The 19,887-nt window shown below is 36.4% G+C and overlaps 1 protein-coding gene and 1 pseudogene across 1 annotated transcript; one reads left to right on the forward strand and one right to left on the reverse strand.

Moving 5' to 3' along the window:
* Positions 1 to 3,946: 3,946 nt before the first annotated feature.
* LOC146905719 (uncharacterized) lies at positions 3,947 to 4,917 on the reverse strand (annotated as a pseudogene).
* Positions 4,918 to 5,012: 95 nt separating this feature from the next.
* Positions 5,013 to 6,735, forward strand: LOC146905720 (RNI-like superfamily protein). The gene has a single exon (XM_085724071.1). It carries the CDS (start codon positions 5,073 to 5,075, stop codon positions 6,471 to 6,473), a length of 1,401 nt encoding a protein of 466 aa, XP_085580197.1. The 5' UTR covers positions 5,013 to 5,072; the 3' UTR covers positions 6,474 to 6,735.
* Positions 6,736 to 19,887: the final 13,152 nt, after the last annotated feature.

Here is a 19,887-nt window from a genome sequence, read left to right on the forward strand (position 1 = left end):
ACCGGTCCAACCGGGAACCGGTGTCATTACTGGTTCGAGCAGGTAGTTGGATCAGGTATGCAGTTGAACCGTGACGAACCAGTAAGAACCAGTCGGTTTCTAAAACTGAATTCACTGTTCAGAACCTAATGGAGTTCAACTTCTGAAGTAGTGATCAGAGTCTAGTTGCAGCAGATAAGTAAAGAGAGAGAGAGAGAAAGAAGAAAGACATAAAGCAATTTATAGTGGTTCCTTCCACAATCCAGAAGCAGTCCACTCCTCCTTGCATTTCCATGGAGAGTTCACTAAAATCAATATCTGATTACAATTGCTCAAGCACTAAAGCAAGAGACTTCAAACTAACTCAAGCACAAGTGCACGAGGTTTCCTAATGCTCAAGCACAACTGCAAAAGACTTCCTATGCTCAAGCACAACTGCAAGATACTTCCTATTCAAACAGAATTACACAGAAAATTGTTTAAGGTTGAACATCTGATATACAATCAGTGCGGTTCACAATACAAATTAGATACAGACTCTTAAGACTCTAGAATTTCTAAGATATGAAAGTTGATAAGAAATTCTAAGTGAACTTTGATGTGAAACAATTTCAGCAGAGGTTTGACACTTGTAAAATTATTGTGAGTCTCATGGAAATCTTCAAGTCTTCACTCCTTTATATATAGGTGTGAGAGGAACGTTGTAGATTGCCAGCACATCAAAAAAGAGTCGTTGTTGAAGCTTAATCAAATCACCAATGATATGTTGCTTCATTTGGTTATTGTCCTAGGAGGGAACAATTTCAAATCCATTCCTTGTATAGAGAATTACCAGCGTAGTCACAGCTATTGTCTTATTGTAGACATAAAACAGAGTAGTGGAGATAGTGGTTGTACAATTGTACTATTGTCCTTTTTTGCGCTCTTCAGCGGATAAACATCCAATGCCTTTCAAATTCCTCTGAATTAGCCGTTACTCCAGGCTTATATTCCTTCTGCAATGATGCAAAATCCGAATGACAACATTTAACTAACTCCAGCTTCTGGTAGACAACTTCTGATAAGAGTGCTTCTGATGACGTCAACTTCTGATGATCTTTAGAACCTCTTTTCTTTAGATGCTTTCTTGCAACACAAGCTTCCTTTTTGTAGATTCAATTGCTCTCATTTGTTCTTTCAGAAACTATGCTTGATTTAAGACATTCAGATTTTTGTGTATGGTCATGCACACTTGAACAAATATTTGCATATCCAATTCACATTTTTTAATACCTTGTTATCATCAAAACTCAAAGGGTAATGTTAAACACATTTTGTTCCAACAATGTGCGGGGTCTTATTAATTCAAAGGTAATTGAAACATAAACTTAAATTGGCTTTCCAGTGTTTCCCAAGGCAATGAAGGCCAAGGTTCCCTTAGATCTGCCCATCTATGAATCTTAGGACACTCATAACACACATTCTCTATGCTTACTTAGTAGTTCTACAAACAGGAATCCCTAATCTACGTCTACCTTACTAAGGGTTTCAAAAAAATGGTTCTATTAGGTTATATCTTTAAGTCAGACAACTAGGTGCTTGTTTCCTTAATTACTAACCAGTTACTTCCTAGTTTCGGTAATGCACCACACGACCCAATGGGTATCATCCACTGGGTACTTACGTATAGGGTCAACAATTCCTATGATTTTCTTTCGCTAATTAATAATCACTTACATCCGGTTAGTGATAGCAATATTAGGCCCTGTCAAAACCTAAGTACCTAATCTAGGGTTGCACCTCTCACAGAAATAAAGACTATAATCTAATAAAACTTAATAGTGAACAAAAGAATAAATAAATAAATAAATGACATATTAAATTAAATAAATATCCAACAAAAATATACGGAGGTTCATCTTAGAACTCTAACTTAAAAAGATTTAGTTACACATGGTAACTAAAAACAAATTACTAAAGATAAAAACATACCCTAGAAAATCAAGGAGAAGATATATTCTCTCCTAAAGCTCCAAAGTAGCCTTCCTCTTGAACTGCTCCAGTTCTGAATGAGGAAGGCTAGTATTTATAGTGGAGATTTTATAATTGGGTTTGACTAAAAACGTGGGCTTTACCCACAAAAACGAATAAAATGACAATTGCGCCCCCACTTTTAAGCATGCTTGAGGCGCATGCAATATGCCCTAGGCGCATGGTAATGCTTTGCCATGCCCTAGGCACATTTGAGTGCTCTTCTGGGCCCAAAGTCTTCGATCTTCGTTGTTCTTAGGTTTTCGTCTTCAAATAACTTGCCTGGGAAACATAATTCCTTCCTATGTAAAGTCTCCTGAGGCCTCTTGAATCTTCATTTTTCGTCTTCCCAAAGGCTTGACAATCTTCAGTTGTTCTTGATTTGCTAATTTGCATGATTTCTTCGTGAATTACTTCAAAAACCCCCTAAAATTGCTATGTTTCGGGAAAACTAGAATTACATACTCAAATATATAAAACATTACAAAAGTCCCGAAATCACAGGCAATCGTTCTAATACTCCTCCTTATTGCTGCTAAAATCTACTGAAAATGATTGAAAACATGCTAAGAATAACGTAAGATGACCTGTGATCAACTCCGTGAGTTGTTCCATGACGGTCTTTGACTCTACCATCTTGAATGAGTAGAGTTGTTGCTTTAGGAATTGCCTATGAGCCAAAGACTTTGTTATATACAATGACTTCAACTTTGACCACATCGATGCCGCGGTAGATTCCTTCAGGACATCTCTCAAAAACTTTATCCCCGAGGCACAAGACAACTGAACTCCCAGCCTTGTCCACCATCTCGGTCTTCTCCGCTTGTGACATGGTGACCGGTAACGCACCTTCACCCTATAAAGCTTGTGCACACTTTTGCTGTATCAAAACCGCTTCGATCTTAACCTTCCATACTTCTAGTGAACTTCTCGATATCCCACATTGAACCCATGATCCCTGATTATCGATTTGATCCTTGTCCCACGGTGGGCGCCAATTATTGTGAATTCATTTAAAAATCACACCAATAAAAACTTGATGTGTGGAGAAAATTAACCAAGCAACCAATATAAATGTGGATAACAGTTATAAACATAAGAAAAATTAAAAAACCGCGAGAGAGAAGAGAAAGAACATAAACAAGTTTGGTTACCCAATTTGGTCCAATACTGGCCTACTATGGGGAGAGAGTGAGCAGCTCTCTGTTCCACTATAATTAGTGAGTAACTTTACAAAAGATTCCAAAGGGTTACAAGAATCAGTCTTCAAACCTAATTCTACCCAAAGTCCCAAATCTCTTCCCGTGGCCAAGAGACTCAATCCTAGCAGTGTTTGTTCAATATGAATCAACGGTGATTCAATCCCAACCCTACTGTTTGTTGCAAGAGAAATCTCTACAAACCCTAGTTTTGTTGTTGACTTCTAATCCTTGTTTTTCCCTCTACTTCTCACTTTTCATCTGATACATGATCTGTATTTATAAAGAAATATAACTTGTGATTTTGGAACAGATATCACGCTGAAGATACATTTTTTTTTCTTTCTCCTTTAGCGCAAAATATATTTGCATCAAATATTCCTGTTAAAAATATATTTGCATAAATTCTTCCTTTATATGGTACAAAAAATATATTTACTGTCCATAAATATATTTTCAGCAACAATCTTCTAGAAGCACAAAATATATTTGAAACAAACCTTTTATATTAGTAGCAACAATCTTCTTCATCCATCAAATTTTGAGTTAACTTCATCAATAGGTAATGAAAAAGCCAACCCAAACCAGGGACGGATCCAGGAATTTCAGAAAGTGGGGTCAAGATCGTTTATCATAAATATTTATACAAAAATATATAAAACCATAACCATTAAAATGATGAAGTCATTACCATTAAGCAAAACAGTGAAGATTACAAAAAGTATATGACTATATAAAAAAACTAAAGACACGAAGAATTACAATTGCCCTCTTCGTGACGTCATATTTGAAAGCGTTGCAAGACTTTTTCATTTTCAACACTATCAAATATATCACTCTCAATGTATGTTACCAAACAATCATTCAAAAACTCATCTCTCATACTGTTGCGCATTTGATTCTTCACAAAATTCATAGCAGAGAAACTCCTTTCAACCGTTGCAGTAGCCACAAGTAAAACTAATGCTAACTTCAAAAGTAAATACACCATTGGATAAACAATATGTCTTTTAGTTTCCACCATCTTTCTTGAAAGATCACTAATCCCATCTAAATTAAAAAACGAACATCCATGATATAATTTTCAAGTTGATTGTCTATTCCCGTAAGCTCCAAAGAAGAAAATTCTGATGGATAAAGTCGAGCCAAATTAACCAACTTCTCCTTGTCAAATCCAAAAATGAATCTCTTGGATTTAAGCTTGCTACACAAATAAGCAATTCACAACTCACCTCGATGAATCTATTATTAAGCTCTTGAAGTTGTCTATCAATCACATGATAAAGTACCTCAACTTGAAAGTGATGCAAGTTTGAAACCTTTTAAAGTTTACGCCTTGGTTTTCCTTATAACATGAATGCATCATCCATATTTACAATGTCAAGATTTTGCTTCTCACAAAACAATGTCAGTTTTCACCTTCTTTTTTATTAATGAGTTGTGACCACCAATTTTTCTTTAATATTTTTTTCAATGTATAAAGTAAAAGTAGTACTACTATTTTTAACATATATAATATAATAATTTATATTGTTTGTCTCAAGTGTATAAATTGAGTCATGTGTGAGCAACCTAAATATTTTTTTATTTGGTTTAATTTTATTTTTTGATTCAATTTGGTTTAGTTTTACATAAGTTTCTATTTGCTAGAAAAATATATAGACATCCCAACACAAAGAAAAGCAAGGACGTGGCTTTCACGTCCATTACAAATGCGTCTAAGATTCATTTTCAACAAGTAATCTTGCTCTTTCAAACACACTTCTCTTCTCACCTAATCCTAATATTTTCTCTTAATAAAAAAAACCAGACACACCTTGCTATATTCTCCAAACAACACAATAAAAGACAGACAGAGAAACAGAGAGAGAAACACAAGAAGAGATGGAAAATAGCTTATACGATGAACTATTGCAAGAAATATTCCAAAAACTTCCATCTTCTTCTTTCTCTTCAATCTCCCTTGTTTCAAAACGGTGGCTTCATCTCTACCGTTCATCAAAAACCTCTCTTTCTCTTCGTTTCAACAATCAACACCTTTCTTCCTTCATCTCTTTCCTCAATCAACACCCTTCTCTCTCTTCTCTCTCTCTCATCCTCCTCTCATCATCATCATCACCATCAACAACACCCCTTCTTCTCTCTGCTATTTCCTCTTCTGGTTCTTCTTCTAAACTTCTCTCTTTAAAATTCTTGGCTGCTCCTGTTCCTCTCTCTTCCATCACCTCTCTCTCAAACTCTTGTACCAAGTTGACTTCTCTTTCTATAACTCTCTCAAGACCAATTTTTCTCAACTGGGTTTTACTTTTTCCTTGCTTGAAACATCTCTCAATTGTTTTTTGTTCTTCTGAGGAGGTGAATTTCCAAAACGGTGTTTTTGAAAGTGATGATTTTGATAAGGAATTGGGTTTGGAGAGTCTTTGTTTCGAGGGTATTCGTGGAGATGATTGGGGAATTGGTTGGTTATGGAAGAGATGCAGAAACCTTAAGAAATTGAAGCTTCTAAGTTGTCAAGGAATTGGTGGTTCTTACTCTTCTTTTGTTCAATGTTTGCAGGGTATTCAACAAATTGAGCTCAAGACTTGTAGAAGCGTGGTTGATGGAGTTTTGTTGAACCTTGCACAACATTGTAACTCATTGGAATCACTTTTGGTTCATGATGGTGGTAGCAGAGAGGGTTTGCTACATTTCTTTTCAAATTGTAGTTCTAATAATTTGCATAAACTTGATTTTCGTTTACCTATGGACCTTGAAAACAATCATCTATTTGCTATTGCGACGAATATGAATTTTCGAGGCCTTAGGAGTCTTAGGCTTCAAAGTTGTTGTCTTGTAACTGGTGAAGGGCTTAAGGCTCTAGGTGTGGCAGTGAGTAATGGTCTTGAAGAATTGGCACTCATAAACTGTGATGTTGTTGAAAGGGAGAAAGGTTTGCTTGCTACTTTAGGGCAACATTTGAGGCAATTGAAGAAACTTGATTTGTCTCATAATGAAATGTTGTTTGATAAGGATTTTGTGTCAATGTTGGTTTCTTGTATTCATTTGGTTGATTTGAAGGTTAGAGGGTGTAAAGGGCTCACTAGTTTGGCATTGGTTACCATGGTTAGGAGTTGCAAGAGACTTGAAAATGTTGATGTTATGCATTGTTTGGGGATAGAATCTATGGCTATTGAACTCTTTGTTAAGAATTGTTCACATTTGAGAAGATTGGAAGTTGAGGATAGCAAACTCTCTGATGCTGCAAAAATGTTGGCATCAAATAAATTTATTGAACTTGTTCTCTAATATAAATACAGTGGCTTGAGCTATCCCTCCGAAGTTACCTCAGTTGGTAGGGATATTACATATTATATGCAGAGACTGAGGTTCAAATTCCGTACACCCCACCCCTCCATTATGAACCTTTATATTGTGGCAAAAATGTAATTTAAAAACCATGAGGTTATATTTGGAATAAATATGTATACATCGCACTCATAATTGCTGTATATTTACATTTTCTGTAATTAATATTTAAACATGAATTTATGTTTGGTGAGTATTTAAATAAGTTATGTACATCGACTTTTATCTGATTATGGCAACTTGACGAATATGCGTACACACAATTGTTCTACTATATGCATCATTTGGGTGTACAAGAACATGTTCGTTTGTGTTGTGTGGTCCATCAAATTGTCTTATTTCCATAGTTTTCTCAAAGGGAATTGTTATATAATTAGTGTGCTACTCGCACGGATTAATATATCGTCGATTACACATGATACATTTGCGGCAAAACCAACAACATTAAAAAATTTCTTAAAGGGAATTGTTAATTGGTGTGCCAGCTGCATGGATTAATATATGAGAAATGATATTTTGACAACCATTTTGTGACAACCTATGTGACAACTTTATCTCTCATACTCACATTATTTTTTTACTTTCTCTCTCTCTATTGCTTTGGTTTCCGTGTCACTATCTACTTTTCTTTGTAAATTAGTGATTGTCACAAAAGTTGTCACTCAAATGGTTGTTCATATAACACACCTCTTAATATATTGTCACATCCAAAGATCAAACATGATATAATCAATATTGGATGATCCAAGCAACATCCAAACAACAAAAATGAATTGACCATGAATACACCGAAGAATGTTACTATTTGGTTGAATTGGATAACCACTTGTTTAAATAAAAAGAGATAAAGAAACAATGTTGAGGGGTGGTATTGACATAAAACCATCCCTACAATGAAAAAATGAAAAGAGAAAAAAGTCGAGAGAAGGTGGGAGGAGGCTGACCCTAATATTTATTGAATAAAATTAAGAATTCTGCTCTTCTCCCAGCACATTTAGCTCACGTCCAGCATGATTTCCAGTTATACCCTTGTGTGAGTTAAGTCACGCTGCGTGACTTAACTCACACACCTTATGAGTTCTGCATGACTTAAGTCACGCACTACTGGACTGGGCGCGAGTTAACTCACACACGTTGGCCGGTGATCTGAGCTCATGAACAAACGTTTTTTGGACGATGGTCAGTTTTTCAACATTCAATTTACACGTTTTTTTACCAAATTCACACATTTTTCTGACCCAATTTATGATTGTTATAACCTATACTACCATTCCCACCTATAAATACCCCTCCATACTTCCTTATTTTCTCACACCATAACACTTTCTCTCCCTTCTCATTCTCTCCCTCTATTTCTCTTTTTTTTTTTTTTTTCTCTTAGTCTCTAGTCACCTGCGGTAAATGGTGGTCAGTTTTGAGGTAAATGGTGAGTAGCCGACTTGGGGGAAGTGATCAACCCTTGGGATAAAATTAAATTTGCTTCTTTTTACCCCAAAAACTTTTTACCGTGGGTAAAAGAAATCTTCTTGGGGTATAAAAAGAACCCGATTTAAATTTAGCCCAAGGGTTGATGATGTATTTCCTCCAAGAAGGCTGCTCACTATTTACCCCATGACTGATCACTATTTACCCCAAGAGGGTAAAAGAACTTTTATTTTCTTTTTATTTACTTTAGTGAATTCGAATAAATGTATCAATTATTGTATGAATTCTATTAATAAAATGAGATGTTGTTATATGTATTAATTTTGTTCATTTCTTTTTATTTATATTTGCTTTTATTTTCTGATTTTGTATTTAATGAATAAACTAGAATAAATATTAATTTAGTTCATTTCTTTATATTTATATTTGTATTTATTTAATGAATAAATTCGAATAAATATTTATTTTAAGTGCATAAATAAATTAGAATAAAGCAAATAAATAATTTAGAATAATGTAAATAACTTAATTTGAATAAAGTAAATAATTAAATTAAAATATAATTAAATTAGAATAAAGTGAACAAATAATTTAGAAAATAAATAAATTAGAATAAAGTGAACAAATAAATTAGAATAAAGTAAATAAAATAATTTGAATATAGTAAATAAAATAATTTGAATATAGTAAATAAATTAAAAAAGTGTCATCGTGAGCTTAACTCAGTTGGTATGGACAATGCATAATAATATGCAATGTCCGGGGTTCGAACCCCGACCACCACAAAAAAAAAGTGAGTTAAGTCACTCTGCATGACTTAACTCACGCAGCATGACTTAACTTGCGCAAGTTTTTACACTTGCGTTAGTTAACTAACATATGGATAGTTTAGGTATTTCAGCTGGGCATGAGCGAAACATGCTGTGAGAAGAGCAGAATTCTAAAATTAAGTGATATGGTCTTTAGATTTGAAATTGGTTTTTACATTCAATAAACAGAATTTTAGACACACTACTGTTTGCACCACATTTTTTGGCATACCCTCGTCCCAGTGGCGGAGCCTGTAACACCCCGTTTTTCCAACATAAAAATTTCATAATAAAAATCAGAGTTTCTCAATCATAACAGAATGTCACATTCTTTTCTTAAAATCATAAACTGAATACATAAATATTTATCCTTCAAAATCCAACAACGTAATTATTTTAAACTTCGCAGCGGAATAGTTTCAACAACTTAAACATAATCTTTGGCACAAGGGCCTCAACATAAAATCTCATAATATCTTGGTTCAACAATAGCTCTTGGAAAATTCATAAGGTAATACGTAAGGAACAGAAAAGAATGACAAAATTCTCATCCCGTTACGTATCAGAGCACCTAAGACACACACTTGTGAGGAGTCCACTCACGACCGCAACTAGTCTTGGTAACCTTCAAGTTAATTACCCATACGAAGAGCAACATTTTCAAGCAGAAGGGGTGAGATTTCACAAACAACAATATTAAGCATAAAATTCATCAATTACATTTAACAACATAAACATCATCAACATATCATAATAATAATCATGTAACATCATATCATCATCATAAACAACTTCATATTAATCATCGACATCAACTTCATAATCAACTTCGTAAATTAATCTTTAACAACTTGACGACTTTGACTCGACTATGCAACTTCAACTCGACTATGCAACTCTTAACATCTTAAATCATCTTGACAATGCAAATCCATGTGGTACCAATCAGGGCATCAAACCCCCAACATATTTGAGCGTAAAAAGGCTCCAGGGCATCAAACCCCCAACATATTTGAGCAAAAGCTCCAGGGCATCAAGCCCCCAACATATTTGAGCGTAAAAAGGCTCCAGGGCACCAAGCCCTCAACTTTGAATGAGTATGCATGGACTCAACATCTTACATCTTAAACATCTTGAACATCTTATATGACTCCAGTAATTTGGACGATATCTTACAACTTTACAACTTAGACCGACATTTACAACTTTATGACATTAATGGTCAACAACAGAAAAACAGCAACATATGCAGCAAATAACAGCTCTTATACATCATATAATCATTAAAGAATGAATCGCATCAACATAATCATCATAAGTAATACTTAAGGTGCATATTTAACAACATCACATTACTATTAGTATTAATCATCTTAATTTAGGTCTTCTGGACAACTTCTAACATCATCAATAACTTTCATTTCCTACCCCAAGGTCATCTCAAGACTACACGTGCGAAAAGGATCGCAAGGCAACAATTCAAGGCAACCTACCACTAGTTAGACTCATCACAACATAGGTTAAATACTCTTAAACACCTCAATTAAACTCATAGTACACAAGCTTTGAAGTTTGGAGACAATCCATAAGTTTTGGTTTAACTTAGAAATAGTTATGCTGAATTTTCATAAAGTTTTACTAAGACCCACTTGGAGTATTTTCATCATAACTCAAAATCTAAAAATCATTTTTGAGCCAAACCAAGACCATTAGAAAGCTAACACAATTATCTAAAACTTTCATGTTTACACCTAAGGCCAATTCAAAACAGAAATGTGTGAAAAAGACACAAGAACGCAAAAATCGAAGTCCTGACAGCACGCAAACGAAGGCACAACAAAGCAGTCACCCATGAGGGGCTGCTGTAATATCCCGCTTATCAGTATCAGAATATTATCAGTCAAGCGTGCCAGAAGAAGGAAGTTTATGAAAAGTAAGTTGACGGAAATATTTATTATGTGATGTCAACTTAATACAAGTTAAGCATCAGTGTCGGATTTAACACGCCTGAGGCAAGGGTATTCTGGTAATTTCACGAAAAAGGATATTTATTGGATTTTGGCACCAAAATATCACATTTTTCCATCTTCCTTCTCTCTCTAGGTTTTTGGGTAAAGAATTCTCTCCTCCTTCTCTCTAGATATGCGCCCCTCCTTCCCTCTCCAATCCATCCAAGGCTTTCCAAATCATGTAATTGGTAACCAAACAAGAATCATAGAAGCTTCAAGGACAAGAAACAACAAAGAGAAAGGATTGAGCAAGGATTCTTGGCTTAGGGTTTGAACTTGGGAAAGCTTGGAACTTGAGGAATCACAAGGAATATGTTAGGTGAGTTCTTAGATAGAACCCACCATTGGGATTATGTGTTTAATTGCAAGCAAATCATGATTTTAGTTAAGTTTAGAGAAAAATGATTTTTAGTACCCTAGCCTTGATCTAGTCTTGTACATGTTAATATTGCCATGAAAGACGTTTTATAAGGTATATATATGTTGCTGGATGTTTTGGTGCATTGCAGGAACCATTAGAATGAGTTTTGGGTCAAAAATTGGAAATTTGGTACCACAGACCCGAAAAACTACGCTATTAGCGAAATCTATGCTAATAGCGAAATTCTTCAGGATGAGCCACGCCCCAGCTGAGTTATTAGTGCAACTCACTGGTCTTGGCCAACATGCTTTGGCTTGTTGGTCCATCCAAGGGTCGGTGGTGCATTCCATAGCCTTTCTTTCATCGTTTTATAACTTTATAACCCCAAAACAACATCTAGGCAATGCACATAACATCAAACGATTCTTGAAATGAAAATCATGGCAATCTTAACATGAATGGCAAGAGAGATTAGCCGAATTACTCGGGTAGCAAAGAACTAGGCATGGGATGAAAGTAGAGCCTTGACATAGCTTGTCAAGAACTAGAATAGTTAGTAAGGAATAGAATGCTAGGCATGAGTAGTATGCTTGATTAGATGCGAAGCGATATAGAGTATTCTCTTCGTATAGAAACTAGAGTGCCATACGAGTGTGGCCAGACGTGAATTGATTAGACATCTCTTCACATAGCAAGTTAAGCAAGCATATAGTTTACCTCTAGTCGGATCGTATAGGCATCCGAGGTAAAAGAGATAACATTTATAGATTTAATACTCATGCATATATATAGACCAAGACTTTTAAGTTAAAGGTGCCATGTCTCTTGTGTCCACACTAGGTTGGCTCAAGGGGTTTCCATTAGGTGAAACGGGGTTAGCCGTAAGGAACTCGCTTGTCACTTAGTAAGCAAGATGTAGTGGTCGTGTCTCTTGTGTCCACACTAGGTTGGTTCAAGGGGTTTCCATTAGGAGAAACGGGGTTAGCCGTAAGGATCCTGCACGTCACTGCAGGAGTGCCGTTGGTTATACCTTAGATAGGTTTCCATCGGATAGATAGGGATTGCGCTCGGGGTTACTCCACTCGGGGCTTTCCGTAAAATGAACTCAGATAATGCTTGTTTGTTAAACGCTAACTTATGAATGAATCTGACTGTGCATATTTATTAGACATATTTATGTTAGGTCATAGAGCCTTGACGTAGATCGTCAAGAATTAGTAGAGCCTTGACGTAGATCGTCAAGAATAGTAGAACATAGACGTAGATCGTTAAAACTAGTATGATAGCAAGATAAGATACGTTGTTAGAAACATCGTATTTTGCATTAGAGCAAATAGAGAAAGATATGCCAATGACGATCTTAGGTTTCCCCTATTCGTCCGGTTTAGAACTGCGTCATGATTATGTTAGAATTAGGCCTCGATACGTAGAGCGTATTCTTGGCATTGCGGTTTTAGATTCCCCTTGACCGCCATGACACGTATAGGAAGTGAAGCCTATAACAAGTGAGATAAGACTATGACGGCCCTAGTATGCACGACCGTCTAAGTATGCAAGTCCCCACACACGTATAATCAACCGTCAGGTTGTATTTTAGACACGTAGTTACCGTAGGTTTCCCCTGAGGTTGCCTATAGCCTAGGATTTAGGGGAACTCACTGAGACATTATGTCTCATCCCAATCCTTATTTGTTTCAGATAAACAGGTTGGATTAGCAAGCTAGTAGCCGAATGGATGATGCGACAAGTGTTCGTTCGTACCGCTGCAGGACGATGCAGATATTCAAGGATGTATCTATTATACTTTAGAAAGTTGAGTTGTATTATTATGTACGAACGCATTTGGTTGTATATATATTCATTCGTAGTTGTATTGTTGTAAATTTTTAATGTATCCAGCACTAAACTAATACACATGCTAGACTTTCTAGATACGTTTAGTATGGGTGTTACATTTGGTATCAGAGCCTGGTTGATTCAGATCGTGCCTTGGGTCATTAAGTTACACAAAGGTAGTGGGACCATTGGGTTCCGGGTAAATGTTCTAGTTGTTGTTGTTAGTTGAGCCTGATCAATTCAATTTAGCATTCGACAATTAGAATGGATGCCTGAGAGCTGAATAGGACCATGGAGGAACGAAGTATGTGATGAAGATGCACCGGAAAGTGTGAACTCAGAAGTAAGAACTCGGAATGAGTATTAGTAAGAAGTTGATCGTGCCAGTAGGTGGCCGGTGAACTAAGCAAGTAAGAAGTATGAATCCTCCGGGAATGTAAGACAATGTTGAGAAGGGTCGTTCCGAAAGTGTTGGGTAACTTGTTAATGAAACTTCGTATACCCGTAAGTGAAGAATATGGAAATATCTTAGCAGGACCTGAAGCTTCAGTAAGGGTCGTAGTTAGAACGGAATTGTATTCCGGAAATTAAGCAGCAACGCAAAGAAGCAAGCTACTCGTAGTAGAAAAGGATTCAGTGAAGGTTTTATGTTATCAGGAATGAGGCATTAATTTCTAAAGTGCCGAAAATTGTATCGAATTAGGTTGATGCTTGCCATGCATATGTAGTAGGATATTTTAGATGTTGGGAATGACTGATGTGCATTGATTTACTTGAGAAATAAAAATTTATGCAAAGAATGTTTTTGAAAAAAAAAATTGAGCTGAAGAAACTCGACAATAGCGAACCTGGAGCGAAATTTTCGGTTTTCCCGAAAACTTTCAGTTTGTCTCTAGGGAATGCAGTGACTATTGGAGAGTTGTCTTCACCATCTTTTATGTAACGAAATTTTTTTGATATCGAGTGACGAATGCATATCATATCTTAAAGTTTTCAAAAGGGAAAGAGGCATGGGCAATCATCAACGAAAATCGATTCAGTTTAACGTGACTTTGGAAGTTAATGTGACAAGAGATAAGAATGAGTTTATACCAAGAGTTTAGAGGCACCAGTATCTAGAATGGAAGTCACAGATGTGAAGGCATAAAGTAAGGAGTTAAAGTGGTGCAGAGTCATACGAAATCACAAGGATGTTGGATTTCGCGAAGTTATGAGTACCGCTTGAATCTATGTTTTGCTTGATTGACTTGCTAAGGCTCATTATGATGTTGAATCACAAAGTTTACATGATTTTAGAAAGATAAATGCATATGGGTGATTGGAGTTGCTATTTTGGGAATTAAAATGAAAATTTTGTAGGTATCGGTTTGTTGCGACTCGTATAGTTGGGCTAAACTCACTAGGACTAAGATATGATGGCATGTATGTGTTGTCAACTCGTCCTGTGAATTTAGAGTAACAATTGGAGCCTAGATTCAGTATATGTTTTTATTTAGTAGAAAAATCATCAACGTCAATGACCCGTGTGTTAATTTATGAAGTTTTCTTTTAAAGAAAATAAACGAGCACGCATAGGAATGATTAAGCAAAACATAGTATGCGAGATGTGAAAATACAATGTTAGATGCATAAGGAAGTATGTCCGAGTGCAAGATGAGTCTACCATGGGAAGATGTAAGAGCGATTCATGGAATAGTAGGTATGTAATATTAAAGATGTGCTCCTTGAGTTAAGTTGCTCGGGAATAAAAGTAAGTATGACATTGATATGTCCAGAGGTAAGTTTCCCTAAGATTCAATCTTACCAGCAAGGAGTAGAGCGAGGTTGCAGAGTAGCATGCAACATAGAAGTATCGAGCAGAGTTCAAGCAGATATTAATGTAGGGATAGAAGAAGAATAAAGTTCACTCGTCTCAACGGATCAGAGTATTGGTTGAAGCCAACCGGTGAGAATCAGAGTAGCGCAACGGAAGTTAATCAGTAAAGTTGTTAACAATAACCATGGAACATGGAAATTGGTAGTAAGAATCTTCGTGAAGGAAGTTCAGGATAGAAATGCAGCTTTAGTGAGAAGTATTATGAAACGAGTAGGGAGTTCTCGTTATGTTAAGTAAGTATAGATGCTTATGCAGCCAGTATTGATTAAGGTAAAAGTTTAAAGAAAGTATCTTCACTCAAGTAAGATGAGAAAGACTAGAGTTACACATATGAATTAATCGGGTTGCCTATTTGGTGATGTTGAATGCACAGAAGAGCTGTTGGTCAGTCAGAAAGAATTTGTGATGTGATAAAAGAATACGATTCATGAGATATGCACGGAGAAGCACATATCATTTTATACCATACTTGTTAGGTGATAACGGTACTTTCTAGAATGGTGTCAAGCCATGATTTTATAATTTTTAGAGATAAGATTGGTATTGAGGAACTTGGGAATGATGTTTATTTTAAAAACATAAAATTTCACATTGTTAAAACTGATGAGATACGTCGAAAGCGAGTAAGCTCACTTAAGACGTACAGACTTCAGGACCAACTCGCTAGAGGCAAGTGTGAAGGAGAGTCGTAAAACCTTTTTCAGATATAGAGACTCGTCCTGTGGTTCTGCAGTACTAGTATAGACTCAGTTTTAAAATGATATTTTTCTAGTCATGTATCTATTCGTTCCAAGAACCTATGTACCAGAGTTTAGAAATTTTAGAAACAAAATGCTAGAATGAGTATCGTTATTAACAAACAAGATGCCGTATTAAAATGTGTGCAAACTATAGAAGATAAGGTTTTATGAGGAAACGACGATGTTCATGTGATACTAATGTCCTACGGGATGCACAGATTTGTGCTTAGAATGTCCAATGCAAGTGTAAATGGACTTAGTAGAAAGTTTTAAGAGCGTGCAAACCTCAAGATTGGTTAATAGATTTTCAGGTGAATCGGTGTATATGGTTTCGCTTCTTCATACCAAGTTAGACAAGTTACCCCTGGATTCCGGTGCAAGGAGACTGTGAGAGATAGAAAGGTTTCTTAAGACTCCGAAAAGAGATAATAGATTTGCTGAATCATCAAGATGAGTAACAAAGTAAGAGGCAAAAGTCGCAAGGTGCGGCAAGAAAGATTATGTATGCGTGATAATATGTATGCATGATAAGATGTGTTAGATACAAGTAAGCACTGCAGGGCAAACCTGGATATCAGTAGAACTCCAGTTTAAAGGCAAATCCTGAGTGATTCAGATAGAGAAAAGTTACTTGGATGCAGAGTTCATGCTAAGCAGAGAAGGAATAGATCCGAGACAAGCAATCCTCATATAACAAAAGTTAGTTTTAATCACTATGTTCTCAGACAGTTCTGTGATTTTGATAAAGATAGTAAGATGGAAGAGACCATATTCAATCCCGCTTATCAGTATAGGAATATTATCAGTCAAGCGTGCTAGAGGAAGGAAGTTTATGAAAAGTAAGTTGACGGAAATATTTATTATGTGATGTCAACTTAATACAAGTTAAGCATCAATGTCGGATTTAACACGCCTGAGGCAAGGGTATTCTGGTAATTGCACGAAAAAGGATATTTATTGGATTTTGGCACCAAAATATCACATTTTTCCATCTTCCTTCTCTCTCTAGGTTTTTGGGTAAAGAATTCTCTCTTCCTTCTCTCTAGATATGCGCCCCTCCTTCCCTCTCCAATCCATCCAAGGCTTTCCAAATCATGCAATTGGTAACCAAACAAGAATCATAGAAGCTTCAAGGACAAGAAACAACAAAGAGAAAGGATTGAGCAAGGATTCTTGGCTTAGGGTTTGAACTTGGGAAAGCTTGGAACTTGAGGAATCACAAGGAATATGTTAGGTGAGTTCTTAGATAGAACCCACCATTGGGATTATGTGTTTAATTGCAAACAAATCATGATTTTAGTTAAGTTTAGAGAAAAATGATTTTTAGTACCCTAGCCTTGATCTAGTCTTGTACATGTTAATATTGCCATGAAAGACTTTTTATAAGGTATATATATGTTGCTGGATGTTTTGGTGCATTGCAGGAACCATTAGAATGAGTTTTGGGTCAAAAATTGGAAATTTGGTACCACAGACCCGAAGAACTACGCTATTAGCGAAATCTACGCTAATAGCGAAATTCTTCAGGATGAGCCACGCCCCAGCTGAGCTATTAGCGCAGCTCACTGGTCTTGGCCAACATGCTTTGGCTTGTTGGTCCATCCTAGGGTCGGTGGTGCATTCCATAGCCTTTCTTTCATCGTTTTATAACTTTATAACCCCAAAACAACATCTAGGCAATGCACATAACATCAAACGATTCTTGAAATGAAAATCATGGCAATCTTAACATGAATGGCAAGAGAGACTAGCCGAATTACTCGGGTAGCAAAGAACTAGGCATGGGATGAAAGTAGAGCCTTGACATAGCTTGTCAAGAACTAGAATAGTTAGTAAAGAATAGAATGCCAGGCATGAGTAGTATGCTTGATTAGATGCGAAGTGATATAGAGTATTCTCTTCGTATAGAAACTAGAGTGCCATACGAGTGTGGCCAGACGTGAATTGATTAGACATCTCTTCACATAGCAAGTTAAGCAAGCATATAGTTTACCTCTAGTCGGATCGTATAGGCATCCGAGGTAAAAGAGATAGCATTTATAGATTTAATACTCATGCATATATATAGACCAAGACTTTTAAGTTAAAGGTGCCATGTCTCTTGTGTCCACACTAGGTTGGCTCAAGGGGTTTCCATTAGGTGAAACGGGGTTAGCCGTAAGGAACTCACATGTCACTTAGTAAGCAAGATGTAGTGGTCGTGTCTCTTGTGTCCACACTAGTTGGTTCAAGGGGTTTCCATTAGGAGAAACGGGGTTAGCCGTAAGGATCCCGCACGTCACTGTAGGAGTGCCATTGGTTATACCTTAGATAGGTTTCCATCGGATAGATAGGGATTGTGCTCGGGGTTACTCCACTCGGGGCTTTCCATAAAATAAACTCAGATAATGCTTGTTTGTTAAACGCTAACTTATGAATGAATCTGACTGTGCATATTTATTAGACATATTTATGTTGTGTCATAGAGCCTTGACGTAGATCGTCAAGAATTAGTAGAGCCTTGACGTAGATCGTCAAGAATAGTAGAACATAGACGTAGATAGTCAAAACTAGTATGATAGCAAGATAAGATACGTTGTTAGAAACATCGTATTTTGCATTAGAGCAAATAGAGAAAGATATGCCGATGACGATCTTAGGTTTCCCCTATTCGTCCGGTTTAGAACCGCGTCATGATTATGTTAGAATTAGGCCTCGATACGTAGAGCGTATTCTTGGAATTGCGGTTTTAGATTCTCCTTGACCGCCATGACACGTATAGGAAGTGAAGCCTATAACAAGTGAGATAAGACTATGACGGCCCTAGTATGCACGACCGTCTAAGTATGCAAATCCCCACACACGTATAATCAACCGTCAGGTTGTATTTTAGACACGTGGTGACCGTAGGTTTCCCCTGAGGTTGCCTATAGCCTAGGATTTAGGGGAACTCACTGAGACATTATGTCTCATCCCAATCCTTATTTGTTTCAGATAAACAGGTTGGATTAGCAAACTAGTAGCCGAATGGATGATGCGACAAGTGTTCGTTCGTACCGCTGCAGGACGATGCGGATATTCAAGGATGCATCTATTATACTTTAGAAAGTTGAGTTGTATTATTATGTACGAACGCATTTGGTTGTGTATATATTCATTCGTAGTTGTATTGTTGTAAATTTTTAATGTATCCAGTACTAAATTAATACACATGCTAGACTTTCTAGATACGTCTAGTATGGGTGTTACCGCTGCCTTGCTGCGCTCAGGCACTGGCAAGCTGCGCCCAGGCATGGGCAGGCAGTAGCCAGTGACCTGCGCTGCAGCTCTGTGCAGTTCTGGTTTTTTCCCGGTTTTACCATTTCGTCTGTAAAAACCTAACCGTTACCCCGATTCCAATTCCGTTTTCGCCTATGCGTTCTATTTGACAAATCCTATCATATTTTACTGAAAAATCATATTTTCAAATCCCCAAAACAGCTTATCCCAGAATCACTTATTTCCCAAAAACACTTAAAATCGCTTTTTCTCAAAATCTCAATTTTCATCAACCCAACCCCAAAACTGGTTCTAATCATTGTACTATGAAAGTTCTAAGGTCTGAACACTGTTTTCCTACATCAATTCATCAGGTTTCCATCATCTAATCAACAATTTACAACCTCTAACCCTAATTCCCAAATTCTCACAAACTAAACCTACAACATGTTAGATGCAATTTTCAGAATCATAGACTTAAGATTAATGAATGATAGTCCCACCCTTATCTTAGAAAGTAGAAATCGCAGCACTTCTAGGTCTTCTCCTCTTCTCTTGACTTTTTCTCCCTTTTTCACCAAAAACTGATCTTACGCGTTCTATGTCTTTCTAACCTAACTTCTCTTATTTATAATCCCTCATCTAATTTATCTTATTCCTCTTTCTACCACTAAACTTTCTAAATCCACAAAATAACCCCACAACTTAATATTTATTTTATTTTCGAATCTTATTTTATTAAACAATAAAATAAGTCACAACGTCTCATAAATTTCCCTAAAATCATATAAATCACATAAATCTCATATAAATCACGCCAATCATATAAATATGATCTAAAACTCATTAAAATAATTAAATAATCGAAACGGGCGTTACAAAGCCACTCATGGAGTAGGGTCGGCCGGTGGACCACGGCCCACCCAAACCCTAAAAAATATTATTTTTAATAGGTATATAAATACACATTTTAGAGTTTGGCGTTATATATATATATATATATATATATGAGATATTTAACTTACTCCCACCTAAAAACGTGAAGGAATAAGTTAGCCATC

Source organism: Medicago sativa, chromosome 7 (genome assembly GCF_051527215.1).
Source record: "Medicago sativa cultivar Bolivia chromosome 7, Bolivia_mono, whole genome shotgun sequence".
NCBI classification, from domain to species: domain Eukaryota; kingdom Viridiplantae; phylum Streptophyta; class Magnoliopsida; order Fabales; family Fabaceae; genus Medicago; species Medicago sativa.